This window comes from Ictalurus punctatus, chromosome 10, assembly GCF_001660625.3.
Source record: "Ictalurus punctatus breed USDA103 chromosome 10, Coco_2.0, whole genome shotgun sequence".
In the NCBI taxonomy this organism is placed as follows: Eukaryota; Metazoa; Chordata; class Actinopteri; order Siluriformes; family Ictaluridae; genus Ictalurus; species Ictalurus punctatus.
The window spans coordinates 19,204,697-19,224,698 of record NC_030425.2 but is presented as its reverse complement, the minus strand read 5'-3'; the positions used below and the strand labels follow the sequence as shown (position 1 = coordinate 19,224,698).

The 20,002-nt window shown below is 35.9% G+C and overlaps 1 protein-coding gene across 1 annotated transcript; it reads right to left on the bottom strand.

Annotated features, from left to right (window-relative positions):
* Nucleotides 1–7,821: 7,821 nt before the first annotated feature.
* LOC108270544 (uncharacterized) lies at nucleotides 7,822–17,661 on the bottom strand. The gene is made up of 5 exons (XM_017477354.3): nucleotides 17,569–17,661; nucleotides 15,553–15,903; nucleotides 13,064–13,210; nucleotides 10,419–10,456; nucleotides 7,822–10,275 (listed from the first exon to the last, which is right to left on the bottom strand). The coding sequence occupies exons 1-5, from the start codon at nucleotides 17,627–17,629 to the stop codon at nucleotides 9,961–9,963; spliced, it is 912 nt and encodes a 303-aa protein (XP_017332843.1). The 5' UTR covers nucleotides 17,630–17,661; the 3' UTR covers nucleotides 7,822–9,960.
* Nucleotides 17,662–20,002: the final 2,341 nt, after the last annotated feature.

The window sequence follows — 20,002 nt, the reverse complement described above, 5'->3', positions numbered from 1 at the left end:
AAGATAAGCAGTACAGAAAATGTATGGATAGATGGAGCTTGGAGAGCTCATCCTTCAGATTATTCAGCACTACACCATGCTGAGCAAAACACTGCCACATAGTGTCCTTCTTAAGTAGTTGCCTAAGTAGGACTTTTTTTGGGAATGTACTGGGTTCATGTCAAGCAGTAATTGCTTTGAGCTTTGCCTGTCCATCCATCCATCCATCCATCCATCCATCCATTTTCTATACCGCTTATCCTACTGGGTTGTGGGGAACCTGGAGCCCATCCCAGGGAGCATGTGGCACAAGGGTTCACCCTTGACACAGTGCTTTGCCTGTCCTCCAGGGTGTAATGTCCTTAATCTCTTTGACCTTGGTGTCATCTGGTTTCACCCACTCAGGTATGATGATGTGCCACATGTGTTTCACTGTTTCCAGCTTGAATTGGATCTTCTCTTAATTGGAACATTTACTGCTTTCTTACTCTCCATCACTTTGTGTGAGATGTTAACATGGTCCTGGTATGATGAAGCAGCTATAAGCATGTCATCTGCAATAATGTGCACCCTTCCATGTTACCCAGCGTCTCACACTGTTTTTGTAGGCTGTAGCTGTAGAAGGCTGGGAATCTTCTAGACAGAGCTCAGAGAATTCCATCATTCTAAACACCAGCTTATCTACTATCATGCCATTTTTACTTGGACTGAATTCACAATTTTAAATTCTCTGTCACTGTGCCGTGACAAATCTCTCCTCAGTCATTCCTTTGTTTGTTGGGTATGACTGGAATTGGTGCAGTTTGAATACAGCATTCTTCTGTGAGCTGCAATATTCCCTGAACAATCTGAAAAAAGTCATTCATAGATCAATGTATTTAAATTAAGAGCAGAATTTCCACTTATATGAAATATCTTAGTTCAACTAAAAGTAAATAGGTAAATAATGGCAGGTTTATGTTAAACTCATTAAATAGAAACATGTACATATATTGTAGTACAGTGGACATTATATTAATATGCAAATGCCAGATGAAGCCAAACTCACTTTTTAGAGTGAATACACACTCTGTTATGCCCCTTAAACTGCTCCATTTCATCGAATCTGACTGAAACACCTGGGTGCTAACTTTCAGTTACCTGTACTACTCTCAAAAGTCACAGGTCACAACTTTCCTTATGAACAGTATTGTTTTTAACTCCATATTCTGAGACAATGTTGTGTGTGTGTGTTTTTTTTAATCAGCTCCAATGACTGTATGTATGGATGTACATCATAATTGAAGCCAAAATGTCTCTGCATCTGCTGCAATACAATTTATAACCCCGCCCATTACCATGTTAGTGAATGGGAATGGACCCAAACTTACATTTAAAGCTACAGCTCCACAAATTATTTTCAGGAATAGTGTTCTGTTATTTTTGTACATTTAGCTGACCTTTATCACCCCAGTATTTTCCCTTATGATAAATTATAGGAGTTATTTCATGATAATTAAAATGGTGTAGTTGATGAGGTGATCAGAAGTTTAGGACAATAGAGCCTGTAGAACATGCCCACGCTTTCCAACATGGACCTAAAGTTCTTGTCAATTCTGTAGCAAAGCCATCCCACCAGCAAAAACTTGTTGAAAAGACGCTGAGAAGACAACTTTGCCAGATGTCTCAACAACATTAAGATTAGGTTGAGACGTGAAAGGTGAAGAGACATCTATAAAAAAGATGTCCTTCTAAGTCTAAATCTGTTTGAAATGTGAAAGGTGAAAAGATGTCTTTTTTAGGCTGTTTCAACGACTTGAATTCAACCTAATTTCAACCATGAATTCATGATTATATATAATATTCATTATATTATTATATCATCATATTATATTCATAATTACTCTCAAAATAAGACAATAGACAAAAAGTACCGATAAAGCATTTATTGACAAGAGGGAATTTCATACTAAACAGGCTGTAACTTTGGAATTAATACATTACATTCTAAATAAATTACCCATTGTGTCTCTGAAACTCTCGGTACTTCTGTCTGCCTTTTTCCACAACCCCACCCTTCTCCTCCTCCACTTCGCCCTGCAACTATTTTGACTTTTAAATTCTGAGTGACCAGTCCGTCAAAACAAGCCACTCCGGTTTGCTGTACTTCTATCACCTGAAATTCATATCCTGTGGTTGTGTGTGAGCATGTATGTCATGAAGCAGCAGGAAAAAAACAAAAAAACAAAACATTCTCATAGATACATTTTATATTATAGAACAGTGACGTCAAGTTAATTGTATGCCATATTTTCAACATTTTTATATTCATATAAATATATTTCAGTTTTTGAACAGTAGTGATTATGTTCAAAAAGGCTCAGAAAGACTAATTTGGGTGTGCAGTATACAGCACAACATACCTTTTAATTGAGATATAATTACAAAACACTTGCTGCAATGTAATCTTATTTTCATTGCTGTATTAGGGTTATATGTGGTCCAAAATAGACATCCATCTTGGGATAAATTTGGACCAAATCAGGAAAACAAAGCCCAATTTTGTGGCGAAATATCATAACAACTAAGTTTCCAGCTAATTTATTGGCTGTGTGACCTAAGCAAACACTCGAGGTAGCTTGTTAAGGTTAGCCCATATCTCCTTTTTTAATCTCGCCACCAACAGAGCTCTGTTTTGACCAAAAATGGCTTCAAAACTGCACAATGGGAGTCAATGGCTCTTGTTGGTCCAGTCATATATATAGTCACTGATCTGGCTGGCTAATATAACTAAATTTCAGTTTCTGAACAGCAGTGATTATGTTACAAAAATGCTCAGAAAGACTAATTTGGGTGTACAGTACACAACATAACACACGTTTTCAACAAGATATAATTCCCCACTTGCTGCAGTGTGATCTTATTTTCACTGCTGTGTTAGCATATGTGGTCCAAAAGTGGAGTTTATAATAAAACTCATAGACTTGACATATGTGCTACCTTCACTACACTCAGGCATAAATAATCAGCCTTAATCAGAAACAATGGATACACACGCGCACACACGCACGCACGCACGCACACACGCACGCACACACGCACGCACACACACACACACACACCGCATGCTACTGAAGTACACCACATCCTCTGTGTGACTGTCCAGTTTAATAAAAAGAATAACGTAACATTTATAAAGATTTATAAAGTTGTAAATTACAGAAAATTTATTATGAATAGTTGACTGTGGAGATCTCACCAAAATGTTCTAACAAGCAGTGCAGTAAAAAGTAATCATACACAATCAGAGCCATTCCTCATTTTTCACTCGGAAAAAGTTCCATCTCTGAAAGCGGCGAGTGTGTGTGTTTACAACTTTTACACATGAAATACACTGCGAGGAATTAATGAACATTAAAAAACATTATTCTTGTATTTTTTATTTCATTTTAAAGCCAGTTTCATTGTAAATATCTAAGTAAATGTCAAAGACAAAAAAAAGCAAATGTAACTTAAATATAAAAATCATGTATAAGACCTAATCAGGTTCTAATATGCAAATGAGGGCAAGGAAATGGCAGTTTACTAGAGTAGGGGCAGGACATGTAGTGTGACTAATTCACACATTAATCAAATCTAAAGTTGTTGATGAGGCATTTTACACACACACACACACACACACACACACACACACACACACACACACACACACACACACACACACACACACACACACACACATTGTTCCTGTGGACAAAGAGGAACATCAGCAATTTAATAATCCGTGCCAGAAAAAGACCAAACACCTTGTGTGTGTGTGTGTGTGTGTGTGTGTGTGTGTATGTGTGTGTGCAATTAACCACAAGGCAGAGAGGAAACATACACACACACACACACACACACACACAACACTGATAGAGAGTGATATGGAAACGCTGAAGTAGCTGTTCTGTGGTTTTTTGTGGGCTGAGTGGAAAAGCTTTCTCCTCTCTATCAGACCTGTTTGATTTTTTTCTAAAAGTGGAATGATGAGAAATCGGATTTTTCCTACACTGAACTGTACTCTCCTCAGTTTCCCTCAAACACACTCACAGTTTATAAGTATTTATAAATCATGTGTGTGTTATAGATGGGGTTATGACCTATATATACATATATATACAGTAATGTGAATGTAAAAAAAAAAAAAAAAATTAATGTATTATATTCTGAATAAGTTTCTGTTTTTGTCCTGATTCCTTCATTTCACTCAATGCACTGTGGAACATCAGGCTTTCAGTTTATTCTCAATATTCTCTTATTAGTAAAATTACATCAGAAAATCTTTCTGGTTAAGACACATACCACAGTGAAAGCTTTAATCGAGCAACATAAACATGAAACAGGTCATTTAGAAATAAAAAAAAACATTTTTCTTAAAGCAGTATGAAACCTTTTATTATTATTATTATTATTATTATTATTATTATTATTATTATTATTATTATTATTATTATTATTATTGTTATTATTATTATCATCATTATTATTATTATTATTATTATTATTATTATTATTATTATTATTATTATTATTATTTTCAAATGCACCCTGAAATGATCAGATTATAGCATCAGGTTCTCATTATTGTGGGCTCAATGAGCGAGTCGACTCTTCGAGCTGAAGCTCGGAAGTCAACTCGACTCACATTTATTATGTCATTTAATTTTATTTTTCACTCTAGCTGAAATGATGTCGGATTTCTGAAGGTGTAATATCTTTAATGCTGTGCAACTCTGTGAGAGTGATTGGAGATGTCCTTGTAGACGGTGATACGGAAAACACATTTCACGTCAATAATAATTCGAAATCTACAGAAGCTGAGTTTGTAATCATTACAGGAAATCTTTCTGGATCAGATTAACCATTAAGTACAGACACGAATTCAGGTGATTTCTGTGCAACAGTTTAACCGTAACAGTGCCAGAGTAGAAGACCACATTATACAATTACCGTAAACAAAATTGTCTTTTCACCTTTCATTGCTTCACACATAACTAGTGATTATTTAAAGCCATGAAAGTGAAGGTAAACAACTAACATACAGGACTTAAATAGTCAAGTGATGAAAAGTAATAAATACAACACAGTACTAAACCAAACTCAGATAATTACAAAAAAACAAAAAAAAAACAAAAAACAAAAATGAAACACTGAGCAAAAACATTTTTAGTGAAAATTATATTTGACCAGAAGAGAAACTCTTGACCGTCACACTTTGAGTGTTAAAAGCACTATACAAATAAAACCGTGTTTAATTCAATTATCTAAACCTTCTCACCAAATACCACACTGCACCATCCACCCACCTGATTCTGCACCCCCCCTTCTCTCTCTCATAAACACACACACACACACACACGGTGATGAACTGCAAATGTGAGCAATCTGAATGTTTACTGGCACAATTGTCTTTAGGTGGTAAAGTGTGTCCTCATTTTAAAACTCATCATTGACTCTGACCTGAAAAATGAGGACAGAGTATTTAAGAGCTCAAAAACATGTAATAAAACTACATTCATTCTTTTAAATGAAGAAATTAAACGCTGTAAGACGTTTCAGGTTGGTTAAGCTTAGAAACAGTAGTTCACCTGCTGCCTTAAAAAGGAAGATAACCTTTGTTTCAACTCAAAGGTAGTCACAAGTAGTCAAGACAATGGATTAATTTCAGTTGGATTTTTGAAAATTTATCCCAACTTGTCATGACAACTGGAGTTAAAGAAATAAGGTCACGTGACTTAATGGGGCTAGCGTATTTTACAGGGAATCAGTTAAGATGTTTATGAAACGCTTAGTGTTTATGCTCTTCTGTTGGTGTCTGCTTCATCATCCTCACTGTTAAACATGCACACACACACACACACACCTGAGTGAAGCTATGTGAAAGTTCATCACTTCTTCTGCAAGTGAATTAACAAATACACACACACACACACACACACACACACACACACACACACACACACACTCCCCTATGTTTCCTCACATCTGCTATATGCTACTGAGTGAAGCTATGTGAAAGTTCATCATTTCTTCTGCAAGTGAATTAACAAACATACACACACACACACACACACACACACACACACACACACACACACACACACACACACACACACACACACACACACACAATAAACCACTGTGTTAAAGCACAGTCTGAGTAAAGAGTAAAACAAAACCCCATCACTGTAAGTGTTTGTCTAAAATGATCGCTCTCACTGATATAAAGTTTTGGTATTTTTAAAAATATGCTTTAGAGCTCAAACTGAGGACATGTGACTGAATATGGGATGGAGTCTGGGACCGGTCCACTCACTTCACACACTTTCACATGTCCAGCTAAACTCTGATACAGATTTTTTCTCAACAATGTTTATATATATGTGTGTGTGTGTGTGTGTGTATATATATATATATATATATATATATATATATATATATATATATATATATATATATATATATATATATATATATATATATATGAAAATTAACATTACACATATAGCATAAGCATCAACATGACACTTCTCTGACCTAGGGGTGATTTATCTTTGTAAATCCACCTACCAGCATGTTTTAGTCCTCTTATACCACAGTGATTTGACAACAATGACAATTTTTATATTTTATATTATTAAAGAATAATACATCATACTTTTTATCCATTTATACAGTAGTTACAATTAATGTTGGTGAAATGTTGGTGAAACAGTGTCGGTTAGTTCCTGTTCTCGTGTATGTTATATCAGCTATAAGCAGTCGTCCTCTCATCATCCTCTCTTTTCTCTCTCTCTCTTGAAATAAAGAAAAAACAAACAAACAAGAAAATGTGGTTTGTCATATTACAGAAAAGCCGCAAAGCATAAACTCCTCAGTCCTGAAGATCTTGGAAAACTTAAAGTTTTACTTAAAGCTTTACGTCTAATTTTTGCAAAGAGCTGATACTGGAGACTCTTTCCATAAAGGTTAAATCAACATCTCCTTACTGAAAACTTCACCATAGCAACATTTACACATGTTCTTAATCCATTTATGTGGAGAGTCCGAAGTACAAGCCCCTGTGATGATCTGTTACTATAGATATGAGAATATGCAGTACTAGAACGAGTGCAGTAATGTAGACCTGTAATTTGCAGATGCACTGCAGCTGTCAGAGTGGGCGCACAGTGGCTTAGTGGTTAGCACATTCGCCTCATACCTCCGGCCCTTTGTGTGCGGAGTTTGCATGTTCTCCCTGTGCAATGGGGGTTTCCTCCACCAGTCCAAAGACATGCATGGTAGGCTGACTGGCATATCCAAAGTGTCTGTAGTGTATGAATGGGTGTGTGAATGTTCATGTTAATGTGCCCTGTGATGTATTGATGTATTACCCCGCCTTGTGCCCCATGCTCCCTGGGATAGGCTCCAGGTTCCCCACGAATCTGTCGGATAAGAGGTATAGCAGATGGATGGATGGATGGAAACTATTGTCAGAGCTGCTATTATAGAAAATTAAGCAACACCTTCTGACCAATCAGAATCCAGAATTCAGCAAACATCAGCATGGTGTATTAATAAATAATAAATGTCAGAGTTCAGTTTACATCCGTGTTCACTGAGATGAAGCGGTGAGGAGTAATTAAAACACAAACAACCCCCCCCCCCCACACACACACACACACATGCACACACAGACGCACACACCTACACACACAGGTTGTGTACATCGCTGAGTACGTGTTCAGTCAAACAACTTGATTAGTTACATTCAAATCAACACATTACAAAAAAAACCACATTAGACTGATGGTATAGGAAATATTTCACTATAGTGTTTATTATATGCTCTTTATATAAATGTCAGTGAGAACAATTTATTGTACAGTAACAATATACAGTAAATCTCATTATCACATATTAAAACATATAAAATTGTTTTGCTATAAAATGCTATAAAAACCTTTTATCAGCATACAAAGGGGAAAAAAATGTTTATTGGGTCATAATAATGATAAAGTTTCTCGACATAATCATATGAAGATAAAATAGGAGTGTGTCCTCTTCATGAGCTAAATGTACAATAAACCTTCACACACACTTGATGAGAATATACAGCCAGCTTTAGCATGTAACACAAAGTCAGAGTGTTGAGACACGTTTGATTTATTTTGAGGTTTATTCTGAGATAGATTTCGTTATTACAGATTTACAGTAATTTCCACACTGGCAGATCATCACACTCTAGCCCAGATATATAACACTTTATTTACTGTGATGTCATTATACTAGTGTCTCAAATGTATATGCTAACTATATACATATTTGCATATTTTACATATTAATATCTTTCATATATCATCATTTTAGGTCATTATATGCACAGGTACAGAAGAACACTTATGATGAGGGGGATTTCACACTATGGTGTATGTGGTTGTCACTCAAGTACCACTGGCAAATTGCACTGCAACACACACACACACACACACACACACACACACACACACACACACACACACACACACACACACACACACACACTTGTCTCTTCTGATGTATTCTTGTATTTTGTGGTGTAGTTCAACAGCGACTGTTTCTCCCAATAACACGCAAACTTTCTCTTTGTATTTTCACACCAAACTCCTCCTTGTGTTTCAGTCAATTTGTAACATGCCCTTGTCCACTTCCCTTAACCATTCAAAAGTGGGTAACATCCCAATCAATCAAGTTCAGCAAAGCATTCTGGGTAAGTTTTGTTCCTGAAGTCTTGAGTCTTGAGTCTACATACTCGTTCATTTTGCTTGTATTTTCTCATTTGTAAGTCGCTTTGGATAAAAGCGTCTGCTAAATGAATAAATGTAAATAAATGTATTCGTTATCCCTATGTCTTGATCTGCTAACTAGCTCCCTAGGTCAGTATATCACGTTTATGAGTACGGGCACTGGTAATGGAGGCTGGTTCACTACACATTGGGACTCTGACAACTCAATTTCCAGCAACACAATTATGTACTCACTTTCTAAAACATCACCCAAAGATTTATTTGTCATATAAGTTTATTAGCTTAATCACACACATTTCTGTCACGGTACTCCAAACAGGATCGTACATTAGCTAGTGGATTTATTTATTTTAGTGGATTTACATCATTAAACAGAAGCCATTAGACTCAAACAGACCATATATAGAACGTCAAATAAAGTTATAAATTGCTAATGTAAGTAATCATTTGAGAGCTACAACAACGATAACAAGCTACTTACATTTGTAGATGAAGCTGGCTGAGGGTTCGGCCCGCATTTTATTTTTTTTGAGCTCAGGGGCTTCAGAAAGCATGATGTAATATCCAGTAAGGGAACACAGTAAGCATTGATGCTCCTTGGTTTTTGTGGTGCATTGTGGGATTTTTTAAGGGAGTAAATATGACAGTGCACTGGAAGGATTCTGCAACTGAGACAGCCCTTAAAATGGCTGACTCCCTGATCAGTGCCCTGACTACTGAACTAGGACGCTGATTGAGACGCACCCTATATGAAGTAAAATAACAGCTCTTATCAGACTGTTGGTGGACAGTACAGGGGAAATACACAGGAACAGAATAAAACGAATGATATAAAGATTTCAGATTATTGGTGTATCTCATCACCCCGATATGTACAGGTTGTAGAATACAGGGTGTGCGAAAAGTTATTATTATTTACAGCATGTTCACCCTTACGCTCTATGCATTTTCGCAGACGCTCTATGAAGTTTTGGCAGGTTTTGAATGGATGTGGACGAGGGGAAGTGGATGAGGACACATTATCAGCGCTACAGGAATAAGGGAGTGATTGTTTCCTCTTGCAGGCTGATATGAAAAGAAACTGTAATAATTGATGTGTTAAATACAGAGCACCTGAAGAGACATTTTGAGCATAAAATGTGTAATTATTTGCAAACTGATGATAATAATTTCTTAAAAATGCCCATGGAATGGATCACACTTGGGCATTTTGGACTTGACAGGATGTGACTAGATGTGAGTTATTTTTACATTTGTGATGTTTAGGTTTTGATGTTTTTGGATTTTCAGACACTTTGTCTGTTTCTCTCTGCTTGCGCTGCTGTTTTGTCATTTTTATCTTGTTTTGTTGTGTTGTTGATTTTATCTCATTGTCTTGTGAGGTAGTTTTTCTTGGAGGAAACACGATGGGGGAGTACTCCACTCGCTCCTCTGTGCTCCTCACTTTCTCTCCGGCTCGGTTCGGAAGGTCCAGAACACAGTAATCAACACAAGTAACATCAGGAATCGCCTGTACACACACACACACACACACACACACACACATACACACACACACACACACACACACACACACACATTTGATGAATGAATGATTGAATGATTATGGTGAGGATATTGAGTGTGACAGGTGATTGAACTTCACTCTCTTACCTGTGGTGTTGATGTGGAGTTCACAGCTGGAGTTTTGTCTGTAAATACATTTCACATTTTAACACTTTAACACTTCTCACTCCCACTTTTTAAAAATTTGACTGTTATTTCTGCATAACAAAATGCTGTCTCATACACGCCGTCTCCATTTCCTGTGTGTGTGAATGCAACCACACAACCACAAACATGTTACCATGACAACAAGTTTCAGTAAGCAACGTATACTGTTTCCTCACATCATTTATTCATCTTTATCTTTTATTTCTGTTATAACACATTCCACAATATATTCCATAAGACATTCCACACTATGTTCTATAACACACTCTACACTATATTCCATAGCACGCTCTACACTATATTCTGTAACATGCTCTACAGTATATTCTATAACTCTACACTATATTCTATAACACGTTCTACACTATATTCTGTAACATGCTCTACACTATATTCTATAACTCTACACTATATTCTATAACACGCTCTACACTATATTCTGTAACATGCTCTACAGTATATTCTATAACTCTACACTATATTCTATAACATGTTCTACACTATATTCTGTAACATGCTCTACACTATATTCTATAACTCTACACTATATTCTATAACACGCTCTACACTATATTCTATAACACACTCTACACTGTATTCTATAACTGTACTCTATATTCTATAACACACTCTACACTATATAATATAACACACTCTACACTATTTTCTATAACACACCCTACACTATATTCTATAACATGCGCTAAACTGTATTCTATAACTCTACACTATATTCTATAACACGCTCTACAATATATTCTATAACATGCTCTACACTATATTCTAGAACACACGCTACACTATATTCTATAACTCTACACTATATTCTATAACATGTGCTACACTATATTCTATAGCTCTACACTATATTCTATAACATGCGCTACACTATATTCTATAACTCTACACTATATTCTATAACACACTCTACACTATATTCTATAACTCTACACTATATTCTATAACATGCGCTACACTATATTCTATAACTCTACACTATATTCTATAACACACTCTACACTATATTCTATAACACACTCTGCACTATATTCTATAACACACGCTACACTATATTCTATAAATCTACACTATATTCTATAACACGTGCTACACTATATTCTATAACTCTACACTATATTCTATAACACACTCTACACTATATTCTATAACTCTACACTATATTCTATAACACACTCTACACTATATTCTATAACACACTCTGCACTATATTCTATAACACACGCTACACTATATTCTATAACTCTACACTATATTCTATAACACACTCTACACTATATTCTATAACTCTACACTATATTCTATAACACACTCTACACTATATTCTATAACACACTCTGCACTATATTCTATAACACACGCTACACTATATTCTATAACTCTACACTATATTCTATAACACACTCTACACTATATTCTATAACTCTACACTATATTCTATAACACACTCTACACTATATTCTATAACTCTACACTATATTCTATAACTCTTCACTATATTCCGTAACACACTCTACACTATATTCCATAACGCATTCTACACTATGACACACTATCAAATATATTCTGTACTACATTTCACACTATGTACTATAACACACTCTTCACTATATTTCATAATACACTTCACTAAATTCTATATCATGCGCTACACTATATTCCATAACACATTCCACACTATGTTCTATAACACACTCTAAACTATATTTTCTAACATGCTCTGCACTATATTCTCTAACACACTCTATACTATATTCTATAATATGCGCTACACAATATTTTATAACATGTGCTACACTATGTACTGTAACACACTCTACACAATGTTCTATAACATGCTCTACACTATATTCTATATCACGCTCTTTATGTTCTATAACACATTCTTCACTATATTATGTAACACATTCTACACTATATTCTATAACACACTCTTCACTATATTATGTAACACTCTCCACACTATGTTCTATAACACATTCTACATTATATTTCACTATGGAAAAAAGTGGAAGATTTTAACACAACTTGATGTATCAATAAATGAAACCTGAAATTTTGATCTAATGTCAGAAATTTGATCTCAAACCCAAATGGCTTCAGTGTATAGCAAAGACAAAAGAATAGTCTATTCCAATACTTTTGGAGGGGACTGTATATTCTGTAACATGCTGTACACTATATTACATAACATACTCTTCATTATATTCTTTTACACACACTACACTGTGTTTTATAACATACTCTACCTTATGCTTGTTAAAGTACTAAATGACCAAATGCTGGGCTCCTATCAGGGGTCCTTACTTGTGTTGCTTAATCTCAGTGTGGCTCATAATATTCTTTTATCTAGACTAGAAAATGGTATTGGAGTTAACAAAAAGGCTCTTTCCTGGTTGAGGTGTTATTTGACTGATCGTTATCAGATTGTAGATGTAAATGTTGACTTTTCTATGCATCCAAATGTAAAGTTTGGTGTTCCACAAGGCTCTGTTCTAATCCAAATGTTCATTTCTCTATATACGCTACCGCTAAGTAAAATTATTTGTAAAAATGATGCTCTGTACCTGTTTTTCTCCTGTAGCTCCAGTAAAACGAGCCGAGCAGAACAATCACCAACATCACGACTACAACCAGCACCGGAATAAACATCAACATCCTGGACGTTTTGTCTGATTGGTCCAGCTGGAAGGATGTGTTATTGAATGAGGCAGCTGTAAATGAAAATAAACACTGTCAGCACCACATTCAGCTACACATCTGTCTGTCTGCCTTGCTCTGTTCTCTCTCTCTCTCTCTCTCTCTCTCTCTCTCTCTCTCTCTCTCTCTCTCTCTATATATATATATATATATATATATATATATATATATATATATATATATATATATATGTATATAGGGTGTTCCAAAAGTCTCCATACACGGGAAAAGTAACAATTTTAAACAAAATGTCCTCCAAAATTTTTCAGATTTAATTTATAAATAAATTTTCTGATAGCCTTTAAGAATGCCTTTGACAAAAAAAAACATTAAAATCATTCTCATGGCTGGATTGGGAGTTGCAAGGCTGCAATGGACTTTAACAGGAAAAGACATCACACACGACACTGCTGCCAAACTTAATAACACATTCAAATAACACAGTCAAAAAGACTGGGAGTGTTGAGGACCAACTGAGAAGAGGACGTCCATGAACATCCATTGAAGAAGGCACAACCGACGTGGTGCTGGCAAACATATCAAAAAATATTTGGGACACCCTGTATATACAGTCACGTGAAAAAATACATTGGATGGAAGATGGAAATTGTTGGCATTGTTGACACATTTCGACAAGCAAACATTTGATCCTCTTTGAACCAGTGCCTATTAATAAAAGTGATACACAAGGTGATATCAAATGACAAATAAAATTGACATTTCGTAGGAATTTTCACATTTACATTACACTGACAAAAACAACAGATTAGTCACACGGAAAAAGTAAGTACACCCCTACATTCATCACACCTTCAAATCTATATAATTAGAATCAGGTGTTCAAGATTGGGTACCAGTGATTAGAACCTGCTTAGGGAGTGCAGGTGGAACCCATCTTATTTATACCTCTCTCATATCTAGTGTCTGATGTTCCCTTTGTTATTGAGGTGTGTGGTGTCATCATGCCGTCATGAGTTCTATAAGGCCTTCAGAAAAATGTTGTGGATACCAATGAGTCTGGCAAGGAATTTAAGCAGATCTCCAAATTATTTGAAATACATCATTCCACTTTAAGGAAAATAATGTACAAATGTAGTTTTCAAACAACTGCCAATTTATCCAGGACTGGCCGTCCCAGCAAATTCAGCCCAAGAGCAGACCATCTGATGCAAAAAGAAGTCAACAGCCCCCTGCCCCCCCAATGTAATCACAGGATCTTGCAATTGTTGCTTTCAAATTGATTTTGCACAAATTTGACGTGCATGGGAGGTGTGCCAGGAAAAAGCCTTTGCAAGACTACAGTTTGCCAATGAGCATATAGGCAAAGACCAGGCCTTTTGGAATAATCTGCTCTGGACAGACAAATCAAAGCTAGCGTTCTTTGGCCCCAGTAACAGCAGACATGTTTGCTGCAGACCAAAGACAGCTTTTCAGGAGAAGCACCTCATACCGACTGTGAAGTACGATGGTGGACATTTTATAGTTTGGGGTTGCTTTGAATTTGAACTGGAAGTAGACCTTTCAACAGGATAATGATCCTAAGCACACTAACAAATCCATCAAGGAATGGCTCAAAAAGAAGAAATGGAGGGTTATGGAATGGCCTAGTCAAAGCCTGGATTTGATTCCCATTGAAATGTTGTGGGGGAATTTGAAACAGGCAGTACATGCAAGAAAACCTGCAAACATCTAGCAACTGAATGAATATTGCATGAAAGAGCAGTCAACAGACTGTCAGAGACAAAATGCTTACAAGAAGCCATTTATGCTTCTGAGGCCAAGGGTGTACTTAGTTTTTCCGCAGAAGAATATCTATCTATTGATATTTCTGTTGAATACATGATTGAAAAAGCTAATTTTCCTCATGGTTTTGTTCAAGTATAATAACTTTATTAATAGGCACTGTTTCAAAGATGATCAAATGTTTGCTTGTCCAATATATGTGGTGTATGTTGTTTAATCACAAATAAAGATGAGGAATGCGTAAAAAATATTGGACTCTGGATGTGATGCTACAAGGCAGAAGTACTTCTCCTAGTAACACAGGAAGCTAGAAGTAAGCTTTCTGACATATTAACTCCGGATGGAGTTAGTCAAAGACCGTGATGTGTCTCTCATTTGAAGCTTATGTAAATAATATTATTAGGATAGCCTTTGTCAACTATTAACTATTGCTAAGATATGAATGCAGCAGCCAAATCTGAGGGGGTTCATGGGCATAGAGTGTTTTGGTAACCTTTAATGTTTGGAGGATGTTTATTTATGCCACCATTCTGCCTCTGGACAATCACTTTGTGTGTGTGTGTGTGTGTGTGTGTGTGTGTGTGTGTGTGTGTGTGTGTGTGTGTGTGTATACCTGTGATGTTTGTTGTTGTGTAATTAGATGGGAGTACAGTCAAGTTCACTTTGTTGCTTTCTTCAAAAGTGAAGTCTGGCATGAACACAGCAAGGTGATACACTCCACCGTCTAGGAGATATGTGAAGATCAGATTGATCGGGTTTTGGGACGGATGGGTGATGCAGATCTTGGACAGTGTGTAGTTTCCCCATGAAAAGCAGGGTCCATTGGATTTGTTGAACACGTGAATCTTTGTGTTGTCACGGTAAATGTTCATCTGCCTGTTGGTAAAATTTGTGCTCTTCATCGTGAATGCCACTGTGAGATTCTGTCCTGCTGTTCCACTCACATGTTTAACATCACAGCACACTGACACACACACACACACACACACAGACACACACTTTAGTTTTGATGTTTCACTCTGACATCCTACTCACATCCTGCTGCTTGTCTTCATCTCTTGCTTGCTAGCATTTATTTATCTGAATTTTGTCAGTGTGTAAATACAGCTCTCTTTTAATGTTGTTATTCCCTGACACAGCTTTCTCTTATTGCTTCTGAGTACAGCCTGAAGAGTTCATCAGTCACAATCAGTATAATCACACACTCACTAAATGGTCTGCACTTATATAGCTCTTTCATCCAAAGTGCTTTTACACTGTGTCTCATTCAGCCATTCACACACACACACACACACACACACTCACACACTAATTTGAGCAGAGCTGCCATTCAAGGTGCTAACTTGCCATCAGGAGCAACTTGGGGTTCAGTGTCTTGCCCAAGGACACTTTGGTATGTGGAGTCATGTGGGCCGGGAATCGAACCGCCAACCCTACAATTAGTGGACAATTAGTGGACCTACCACCTGAGCCACAGCCGCTCCGGGTTTCTATACTTTCTATAATCACACACACCATATAATTATGCAATCCCTACAATCAGCCATTCATTATAATCACACTTTCTATAATCACACATTCCCTATAATCACAAACTCACTATAATCACACATTCATTATAAGCACACACTTGCTATTATCACACACTCCCTATAATGGCACACTCAGTGTAATCACACATTCATTACAATCACACATTCTCTATAATCACACACTCATATTCACACACTCACTATAATCACACGTTCATTAAAATCACATGCACTCTATTAGCACACATTCATTATAACCACAACACTCACTATAATCATATATTCACTATAATCATAATCACACTATAGGCATACACTCAATATAATCACACTCACTGTAATCATATATTTGTTATAATCACACACACCCTACCATCACACATTTATTATAATCACACACTCCCTACAATTCCACGTTTATTATAATCACACACTAATTATAATCACATACTCCCGACAAACAAACATTCTCTGTACACACACACTGTCTATAATCATAAACTCATTATTATTATTATTATTATTATTATTATTTTATTACTATTTTACTATAATTACACACACATTTTTTCTGTGTATTTCTGTAGTTTAATATTGTGTTACTACATAATCATACATGATTGTGTGTGTGTGTTTACAGTAGTGTTATATATACAGTATACTTTAATGATTAAAGGTGAAAGATAAAATTAAGTTTTACAGCGTGAATAAAAAGCTAAACGTTGTGTTAGCGACGATCCAGCACACTGTCACTCTTTTACAGTTTCCATGAACAAAAGGAAAGTAAAGCACCACACACATATAAATACATACATACATACATACAGAGAGACACACACACACACACTATACAATTACACAATATTCTACACACGCTCACAGTTTAAACGCTGAATTTTCCTACAGTTGGATGTTTAATTGAACTAAAGAAGTCAGAGTGAATCCACACACAAAGTTAAACAGGTGATAACGAGTGAATTACATATATAATTCAAGTGAAATGTGTGTGTGTGTGTGTGTGTGTGTGTGTGTGTGTGTGTGTGTGTGTGTGTGTGTGTATGTGTGTGTATGTGTGTATGTAAGAGAGAGAGACTTACCTGGAACACAGCACAGATAGAAGATCAAGAAAACCAGACGCTTCTTCAGCAGCTGGAACATGGTGCTGAGATGAGACACGGAATGAGAGAGACGGTTTGCGTCTGCTGTCTTTTCCTGTGTGCTGTTTACATGCTCACATGCACACACACACACACTCACACACATACACTGTTATCTGAGGTGCAGCATGTTCTGCTGTTTTTCTACACAATTTTTTTTAATCACAAACTAAACCTCTTGAAAGATTCTCTGCTACATTGAGAGCTTTTGTTCATTTTTCAACTGTCAAATTATAAAGTTTAATATATTGCAACATTACTAATCTAATGTGGCTCTCTCTATTATCCAACTGTGATCTCTGTGATTTTTGTTTGTGAAACTCAGCCCTGATTTGGATCTTTTTTTGTGCTGGTTGTGTCTAAAGAAAGCTGATAAAACTACTTTATCTGAGTCAGTAACTGGGTTTTTCCAGCACATTTACACTGAAATGTGCAGTACTGTGCAAAAGTCTTAGGTACCCTATTTTTTAAAATACAAACTTTCCTATAGATTTTTATTTTATGACTTCTACATTATCGAGTAAGCACAAAAAACATTTTAGATTCCCAAACATTAGTTTTCTACACAAAATTAAATGTTACAGATAAATGTCTGTATGTCATTAAAGAAAGCAGTATATTAAGCGGTAAGAGACACTTTTCAGACAAAAAACAGTGAAGGCTGCTGGATTTTGCTGCAAAAATAAGAAGCAAGTGTGACAGTCAAAGTCTCCAGAAGAACCGTGACTGGTTCTGCAAGACGCTCAATAAAACTTACAGCTCATCTCCTTATAAAACTGCAACAATTGAACCAGAGACTACTATTTTATTTATTTATTTATTTTTTAAAGAAAAGGGTCGTCAGACCAAATATTGACTTTGTATCATTTATTACTGTTTACTGCTCTTTGTAGTATTTTTTTTTAATGGAGAAACATTTAATTTAATTATTTTTGAAGGCATCTTTGCTCTACAGCATTTCTTTACATGTGCCTAAGACTTTTGCACAGTACTGTACATCATGTTTCTACATTTGTAAATCTGCACAAGCAACCAGAGACAAAAACTCACAAAGAAATATTAGATTCAAGAGAATTCTTGCTGCTCAAGTTCATTCTGCTTCATCAATTGAAAAAAAAAAAACAACTCACCACAACATAGTGGAATAAAATATGTGTAAGGACATGAAGTAGTGTGGTGTTTAATAGGGCATCTTAATCAAATAATCTAATGACATTAAAGCTAGTTTTAAAAGTGTGATTAATTTCCACCTCACTGCTGGAAATGTAATGAACCAAAACTTTTGTTATATATAATGAGTCCTTATTGGTCACATATACAGTAGAACACAGTGAAATTGTTTTCTTTGCATACCCCAACATGTCAGGAAGCTGGGTCAGAGCACAGGGACAGCCATGATACAGCACCCCTGGAGAAGAGAGGGTTAAAGGACTTGCTCAAGGGCCCAACAGTGGCAAGGCTGGGGCTTGAACCCCAACCCTTCTGATCAGTAACCCAGAGCCTTAACCACACACACACACTTATTTTTTTTTATTGGATTATTACTCTAGTGTTTATTCTCTTAATGACACATTACTGTCCTTAAACTTTCCAGAATAGCGATATCACTTTTATATATATATAACATATATTTTAGCTATATATCTATGTGTGTGTGTGTGTGTGTGTGTGTGTGTGTGTGTGTGTGTGTCTGTAAGTGTGAGCAGGGGTTTCTGTGGTTTCACTGTAACCTGGGGGCTTCTGTTTGTATTGTGTTCACCGCAAGACCACCAGCATCACACACACACACACACACACACACACACACACACACACACACACACACACACACACACACACACACAGAGAGAGAGAGAGAGAGAGAGAGAGAGAGAGAGATATTTTAATTGCTTAAAGAATTTTCTTACATCAGCAAGTAGAGTTGTAAATTTTATATAAAATTAATTTGACAAGTCTCGCTAAATCCAACCTAAATCGCTTTGTCGTGTGTTAAGGAATTATTTTAATTAATTCTGCACAATTCTAGATAAAACATTCTCTCATAACTAGGCTATTTAATACCTAACAATAATTTTGCCCCAGTAATTCACAGACACATTGTCTACCTAAATCAATAAAAGAATAAATAAAAATAATAATAAATAAAAATAAAAATAAATTCACCCAAGAACAAACAAATGCATACAGTATACAGTAATACATACTTTATAAAATGAAATCAAAATTAATTATTTAATAACTACATAATTTAGAAATATAACAAATATATTATTTTGTATACTATAAAATAGCGATAACTCGAATAACTTTTAAAATGCTAAATAGAACTGCAGTGAATGAAGGAATTCACTTCCGCTTTGGCCGTGACCCCGGA

Excerpts from the sequence above, each read along its gene's own strand:
- LOC108270544 (XM_017477354.3), bottom strand. The coding sequence starts at position 17,629 with ATGTTCCAGCTGCTGAAGAAGCGTCTGGTTTTCTTGATCTTCTATCTG. Across the intron at positions 15,904-17,568 it reads CTATCTGTGCTGTGTTCCAG|TGTGCTGTGATGTTAAACAT; the intron begins GTAAGTCTCTCT and ends TGTGTGTGTCAG. Across the intron at positions 13,211-15,552 it reads CACAACAACAAACATCACAG|CTGCCTCATTCAATAACACA; the intron begins GTATACACACAC and ends TTTCATTTACAG.